The sequence below is a fragment of the Macaca fascicularis genome, chromosome 20 (assembly GCF_037993035.2).
Source record: "Macaca fascicularis isolate 582-1 chromosome 20, T2T-MFA8v1.1".
Lineage (NCBI taxonomy): Eukaryota > Metazoa > Chordata > Mammalia > Primates > Cercopithecidae > Macaca > Macaca fascicularis.
The window spans coordinates 3,985,001-3,992,999 of NC_088394.1; the positions used below are offsets into that span (position 1 = coordinate 3,985,001).

The window sequence follows — 7,999 nt, forward strand, 5'->3', positions numbered from 1 at the left end:
AGAGGAGAGGTAATCTGCAGAATGAAGCTGAGCAGAAGCCAAAACAGTAGTGAGATAGAGAAATACAGGGTCCTGATGTTATTATTCAGATCCCTGAATTTGGTCTTGCGTGAAACACACAGGCTTTGCAAGAAGACGCTTTGGATTTTGTAATGATATTAACCTGTCATTTCTCCCTACGCTGATGATTTGAGTTGGTTTTCTTTTTTTTTTTTTTTGAGACAGAGTCTCGATCTGTCTCTCAGGCTGGAGTGCAGTGGCGTGATCTCCACTCACTGCAAGCTCTGTCGCCTCCCGGGTTCACGCCATTCTCCTGCCTCAATCTCCCGAGTAGTAGCTGGGACTACAGGTGCCTGCCACCATGCCCAGCTAATTTGTTTTTGTATTTTTAGTAGAGATGGGGTTTCACCATGTTAGCCAGGATGGTCTCGATCTCCTGACCTCATGATCTGCCCGCCTCAGCCTCCCAAAGTGCTGGGATTATAGGCGTGAGCCACCGCGCCTGGCCGAGTCATGAGATATTTAACATAAATTGCCTAATTTAGTTATTACAGCCCTACAAGGTGAATATTATTTCTCCACTCTATAGATGATGGGAGCTGGTGGTTCAGTGGAGGTTACTAGCTTTCCCAAGGCTATGCAACTGGTAATGGTGGATCTGGAAATTGAGTGCTGGTCTGTGAAAATCCAAATGTTATGTTCTTAATCCCAGTACAGCTTCACAGGTATCTCCCAACAAGAACACCATCCCAGCTGGGTGGGGGATATAATACAGGGCTGTGAGTTTCCTCTAGCAGAAGTGTTTTTGCCAATGATTACCTCTTAGATTGCATCATTTTCAGTGTTGCCAAGTGCTGAGGCAGGAATTACGTATGGCAAAGCTTTATCGTCAGTGTTGAACACAAAAGAGCCAAGAAGGGGAAGGGGCAATTACTCTCTGCTTTTCTTAATGAGGCTCTCAGGGAATATGGCCCTAGTGGCCATGGAGGCTCCTGTAAAGAGCTTGCCCTGTGATTCTTCCAAACATCCTTCCTGCGTCAAGGGCTGAGTCTGTGCAGCCCAGCTCCTGATTCATGAGATACTCATCCTCAAAGCTCCAGTGACGAGTCACTCTCCCTCAGACCAATAACCTCTGGCCAGGTCTGAAAAAGGGAAGCCAACCCAGGACTTTGGGAGACAGTAACGACTGCTGCTCTTTCTGGGTAAGAATCAGATCAGTGGCCAGGCGCAGTGTCTCACGCCTGTAATCCCAGCACTTTGGGAGGCCGAGGCGGGCGGATCACGAGGTGAAGAGATAGAGACCATCATGGTCAACATGGTGAAACCCCATCTCTACTAAAAATACAAAAAATTAACTGGGCGTGGTTGCACGTGCCTGTAATCCCAGCTACTTGGGAGGCTGAGGCAGGAGAATCACTTGAACTAGGGAGTTGTAGGTTGCAGTGAGCCAAGATCTCGCCACTGCACTCTAGCTTGGTGACAGGGTGAGACTTTGTCTAAAAAAAGCAAAAAAAAAAAAAAAAAAAAAAGATCAGTGGGACTTCACTGATAACTACTTGTCAGGACGTAAAGCCTCGGAGGGACACTCCTTCCTTTCCATTATGCAGAGCCAGAAGAACAGTCCTGAGCTCAGCAGCAGTTCCTTTCAATCACCCAGTCAGGACCAGTCTCTGTCTAGTCTGTTTGACATCCTGAACTGTGGGGAACACAAACTGACTGAATTTCTGCCCAGACCTCTGGGTTGTTCCATTTTAATTTTACAAATTGGACTCAGGGAGCTCAGTGGATATAGCCAAGAAGGTCTGGCTCAGCCTTCTGTAAACCTGAGCCCTGAACTTAGCAGTAGCAGTCCCAGCAGGGTTGACAATATTATCATTTACATCCTGCAAGCAAAATTCTACTGCCATTCCTGTGCCCCATCTTAACCAGCATTTTCCAAGGTGCTGCATTTCATCTTCTTTGTCTACCTCTGTGTCCAGGATCCCAGGCCCATGAGCGGGACAAACCAGTCGAGCGTCTCCGAGTTCCTCCTCCTGGGACTCTCCAGGCAGCCCCAGCAGCAGCATCTCCTCTTTGTGCTTTTCCTGAGTATGTACCTGGCCACCATCCTGGGGAACCTGCTCATCATCCTGGCTGTCAGCACAGACTCCTGCCTGCACACTCCTATGTACTTCTTCCTCAGCAACCTGTCCTTTGTGGACGTCTGCTTCTCCTCCACCACCATCCCCAAGATGCTGGCCAATCACATACTCGGGACTCAGACCATCTCCTTCTCTGGCTGTCTCACGCAGATGTATTTCGTTTTCATGTTTGTGGACATGGACAATTTCCTCCTGGCTGTGATGGCCTATGACCGCTTTGTCGCTGTGTGCCACCCCTTACATTACACAGCAAAGATGACCCATCAGCTCTGTGCCCTGATGGTTGCTGGATCGTGGGTGGCTGCCAACCTGAATGTCCTTCTGCACACCCTGCTGATGGCTCGACTCTCATTCTGTGCAAACAATGCCATCCCTCACTTCTTCTGCGATGTGACTCCCCTCCTGAAACTCTCCTGCTCGAACACACACCTCAATGAGGTCATAATCCTTAGTGAGGGTGCCCTGGTCATGATCACTCCATTTCTTTGCATCCTGGCTTCCTATATGCACATCGCCTGCACTGTCCTGAGGGTCCCATCCACAAAGGGAAAGTGGAAAGCCTTCTCCACCTGTGGCTCTCACCTGGCTGTGGTTTTCCTCTTCTATGGCACCATCATTGCTGTGTATTTTAATCCTTTGTCCTCCCACTCAGCTGAGAAAGACACTATAGCTACCGTGTTGTATACAGTGGTGACCCCCATGCTAAACCCTTTTATCTACAGCCTGAGGAACAGGTCCTTGAAAGGGGCTTTGAAAAAAGTAGTTGGCAGGGTGGTGTTTTCTGTCTGATGAAATAATCAAGACTGAATCTCATTCCCAAGGAAATTTATTTTTCACCAATTGAGTTTAATGCAGTAGTTGTTGCACTAAATGATGTTCTTGCTAGTGGCACATAGGGGGAGATCATATTACTTACACTAAGTTAAACTATTAATTATAATTTTTTTGAGACAGGGTCATGGTCTGTCACTCAGGCTGAAGTGCAGTGCCGCAATCTCAGCTCACTGCACCCTCCATCTCCCAGACTCAAGTGATCCTCCTGCCTCAGCCTCCTGAGCAGCTGGACCACAGGTGTGTGTCATATGCCTAGCTAATTTTTTTTTTTTTTTTGAGATGGAGTCTCGCTCTGTCACCAGCCTGGAGTACTGTTGCGGGAAGTCAGGGACCCTGAACGGACGGACTGGTTGGAGCCACGGCAGAGGAACATAAATTGTGAAGATTTCATTTTAATATGGACATATATCAGTTCCCAAAATTAATACTTTTATATTTTCTTATGCCTGTCTTTACTGCAATCTCTGAACATAAAATGTGAAGATTTCATGGACATTTATCAGTTCCCAAAATTAATACTTTTATAATTTCGTATGCCTGTCTTTACTTTAATCTCTTAATCATGTTATCTTTGTAAGCTGAGGATGTACCTCACCTCAGGACCACTGTGATAATTGTATCTAACTGTACAAATGGATTGTAAAACATGTGTGTTTGAACAATATGAAATCAGTGCACCTTGAAAAAGAACAGAGTAACAGTGATTTTAGGGAACCATAAGGTCTGTCTGCAGAATTGGGCAGAATAACGCCTATTTTTCTTCTTGCAAAGAGCCTATAAACAGACGTGCAAGTAGGGGAGATATCGCTGAATTCTTTTCCTAGCAAGGAATATTAATAATTAAGATCCTGGGCCGGGCGCGGTGGCTCAAGCCTGTAATCCCAGCACTTTGGGAGGCCGAGACGGGTGGATCACGAGGTCAGGAGATCGAGACCATCCTGGCTAACACAGTGAAACCCCGTCTCTACTAAAAAATACAAAAAACTAGCCGGGTGAGTTGGCGGGCGCCTGTAGTCCCAGCTACTCCGGAGGCTGAGGCAGGAGAATGGCGTAAACCCGGGAGGCGGAGCTTGTAGTGAGCTGAGATCCGGCCACTGCACTCCAGCCCGGGTGACAGAGCGGCTCCGTCTCAAAAAAAAAAAAAAAAAAAAAATTAAGACCCTGGGAAAGGAATGCATTCCTGGGGGGAGGTCTATAAATGGCTGCTCTGGGAGTGTCTGTCTTATGCGGCTCAGATAAGGACTGAAATACGCCCTGGTCTCCTGCAGTACCCTCAGGCTTATTAGTGTGGGGAAAGAAACCCAGCCCGGTAAATTTGAGGTCAGACTGGTTTGCTGCTCTTGAACCCTGTTTTCTGTTGTTTAAGATGTTTATCAAGACAATACATGCACAGCTAAACATAGACCCTTGTCAGGAGTTTTTTTTTTTTTTTTTTTTTTTTTTTTTTTTTTTTTTTTTTGAGACGGAGTCTTGCTCTGTTGCCCAGGCTGGAGTGCAGTGGTGGGATCTCGGCTCACTGCAAGCTCCGCCTCCCAGGTTCACGCCATTCTCCTGGCCTCAGCCTCCCGAGTAGCTGGGACTACAGGCGCCCGCCACCTCGCCCGGTTAGTTTTTTTGTATTTTTTTAGTAGAGACGGGGTTTCACCGTGTTAGCCAGGATGGTCTCGATCTCCTGACCTCGTGATCCGCCCATCTTGGCCTCCCAAAGTGCTGGGATTACAGGTTTGAGCCACCGCGCCCGGCCATCAGGAGTTTTTTGATTTTGTCCTTTGCCTTGTGATCTTTGCCCTCTGCCTTGTGATCTTTATTGGCCTCGGAAGCATGTGATCTTTATTCTCCTTTTTGCCCTTTGATGCCTGTGATTTCTGTGACCTACTCCCTGTTTGTACACCCCCTCCCCTTTTAAAGTCCTTAATAAAAACCTGCTGGTTTTGCAGCTCAGGTGGGCATCACGGTCCTACCGATATGTGATGTCACCCCAGGATAAAATTCCTCTCTTTGTACACTTTCTCTTTATTTCTCAGCCGGCCGACATTTAGGGAAAATAGAAAGAACCTATGTTGAAATATTGGGGGTGGGTTCCCCCAACAGAGTGTGGTGGAACCATCTCAGCTCCCTGCAACCTTCACCTCCCAGGTTCAAGCAATTCTCCTGCCTCAGCCTCCCGAGTACCTGGGACTACAGGTGTGCACCACCAGTGCAGCCCGGGTGAAGACTCACTGGCCTCATCCTCCTTTTATGTGTCCTCCGCAATGGTCAAGCATAAAGGGTGGGTCACAAAAACACTCAGGCAAAAGAACGGCAGAGTGAGGCCGGGTGTGGTGGCTCATGCCAGTAATCCCAGCAGTTTGGCAGGCTGAGGCAGGTGGCTCACTTGAGGTCAGGAGTTCGAGACCAGCCTGGCCAACATGGTGAAACCCTGTCTCTACTAAAAATACAAAATTAGCTGGGCGTGGTGGCAGGCACCTGTAATCCCAGATACTCAGGGGGCTGAGGCAAGAGAATTGCTTAAACTTGGGAGGCAGAGGTTGCGGTGAGCCAAGATGGTGCCATTGCACTCCGGCCTGGGTGAGAGAGCAAGGTTCTGTCAAAAAAGGAAGGGGAGGGGAGGGGAGAGGAAAAAAGAAGGGGAGGGGAGAGGAGGAGAGGGGAGGGGAGGGAAGAAAGACAGAGCCGAGTAAAATGTGAGTACTACAGCGAGTAGCAAGCATTTCAGATGAGCCTCGGGCACTGGCTCGCTTGTAGCCCAGGTGGTGCAGAGGTGAAGCGAGGTTGAACCACGGGAACCGGCTAGGAGCACCCTCATTGGCTGCCTGACTTAGGGGGCGGGGTCAACTGGAGCCAGGTCTTTGACATCGGGGAAACAAATCGACATTTGGTCTTCCCTCCATCCAGACCAACTGCCCCTGGCTCTGTTCTCAAGTCAGCTCCCACCCACACCTTCAAGAACCAAGTCAATGCCACCACCTCCTCCATGAAGCCTCTGGATTCCCTCTTCCGGCTGTCAGAGCTCTGTTTTTCTTTGGTTTATCATTCCCTCTTCACAAGGGCTTTCCACAGACTAGGAGACCTACAGATCTGAATACACACACGACTCACTTTGTATCTCGGTGTCCAGCACTGCTTCTAGACTAAAGGTGATCGTCAATTTTAATTGAAAGGAAAAAATATAGGTGAATGCATATTGCCATACATTTTAATTTGGAGAGAGTTACTTGACAATAAGAAAGAAATAGCAGAGTGAAATGTGAGTACTACAGCAAGTAACAAGCATTTCAGATGAGACTTGGGCCCTGGCCCGCTTGTAGCCCAGGTGGTGCGGAGGTGAAGAGATGCTGAACCGTGGGAACTGGCCAGGAGCACCCTGATTGGCTGCCTGACTTAGGGGGCGGGGTCAAATAACAAAAAATCATTTTGTTAGCTGAAAGCTAGTGTCTACCTATGCACTATGGTACACCAAAAATCATAAAGAAGAACATTAAAGTAACCTGTATCCTTGCAGCTCAAAGGTAATCACAGTTAGGCACTTGGAATATTGTTTTACAAAAGTTGGCTGCAATCGATTACATATAATTTTGAGTTCTGATTTTCCACTTCCTACTTCCCATGTCAGTGGAGGTCTTAGAAATGTGACTTTTTTTGGTTTTGTTTTTGTTTTTGAGACAGAATCTCACTCTGTCACCAGGCTGGAGTGCAGTGGTGCGACCTTGACTCACCGTAACCTCCGCCTCCTAGATTCAAGCAATTCTCCTGCTCAGCCTCCTGAGTAGCTGGGACTACAGGAACACACCACCACGCCCAGCTACTTTTTGTATTTTTAGTAGAGATGGGGTTTCACCATGTTGGCCAGGACTGTCTTGATCTCCTGACCTCGTGATCCACCCGCCTTGGCCTCCCAAAGTGCTGGTATTACAGGCATGAGCCACCATGCTTGACTCAGAAATGTGATTTTAATGGCTGCATAATATTTCATCACAGGGACGTGATATAATTCACCCATTCCCCAACTCTGAACAATTTCAAGTGTTTCTGTACTATAACAAACACTGCTGCACACTTCCTTGTGTGTGAATCGTTGTTTGTATTTATTATTGCCACAGGTAGCCTGAGTGATCTATTTCTCCAGCTTGAAGTAAAAATTAATGTCACTTTTCCTTTGTTATTCATTATTTCTGCCTAACCATACCCTGCCATTACTACCAGCATCTCCCTGTGGGTGTCAAAAAGCACCCCAGAAGTTCACTCAAAGGAGTCAGTCAGGTGGAGAGAGGGAGAGAATGCAGAGCTGAAAGCATCCACTGGCACGATCCTGAGAGTTGCTGGTACACAGTGTAGTCCCTGCCCTTCGATGTCTGAACAGCTGGAAGCCTGTGTGCTGCAATATAGATGCCTGTGCCCCATCCCTTTGGGGGTCACACTGGGACCCACCTAAGTTCAGATCACAGTTATCTGTGTTCAAACTCATGTTATTCTCCATTAAAATCTGACTCCGGGCCGGGCGTGGTGGCTCACACCTGTAATCTCAACACTTTTAAAGTTCAAGGAGGGAGGATCATTTGAGCCCAGGAGCTTGAGACCAGCCTGGGCAATATAGTGAGACTCCATCTCTACAAAAAATTAAAAAATTAACTGGGCATGGTGGCTCATACCTGTAGTCCCAGCTACTTGGGAGGCTGAGGTGGGAGGATCACTTGAGCCCAGGAGGTTGAGGCTGCAGTGAGCTGTGATGGCACCACTGCACTCCAGCCTGGGGAATAAAGCAAGAGCCTGTCTCAAAAAAAAAAAAAAAAATCTGCCTCCAGATATATACCCACTCCCTGGCCCTGGGGCTTCCAGTCCCACTGTGTCAAACCAAGTTTCCCCAGGAACACCCAGAGCAGATCCAGGCTTATTCCTTTGAGATTCCCTTTGGGTCCCTGGGATCTTTTTATGTGGAATTGACTTCAATCTATTTTTTTCTCATGATATAGCTGTAGCTATAAAATATAATTCAAATAGGTCTATACGAAGATTATAATATTTGA

The 7,999-nt window shown here is 47.6% G+C and overlaps 1 protein-coding gene across 3 annotated transcripts in view; it reads left to right on the top strand.

Annotated features, from left to right (window-relative positions):
* Positions 1-4,724, top strand: part of OR1F1 (olfactory receptor family 1 subfamily F member 1) — a 15,159-nt gene extending 10,435 nt beyond the window's left edge. For all 3 annotated transcript variants that reach the window (XM_015442210.4, XM_065536672.2, XM_065536673.2), the window contains one exon: positions 1,980-4,724. In XM_015442210.4, the coding sequence (XP_015297696.2) occupies positions 1,980-2,930 (951 nt within the window). In that variant the 3' untranslated portion in view covers positions 2,931-4,724. The remainder of the gene's footprint in view (positions 1-1,979) is intronic.
* Positions 4,725-7,999: the final 3,275 nt, after the last annotated feature.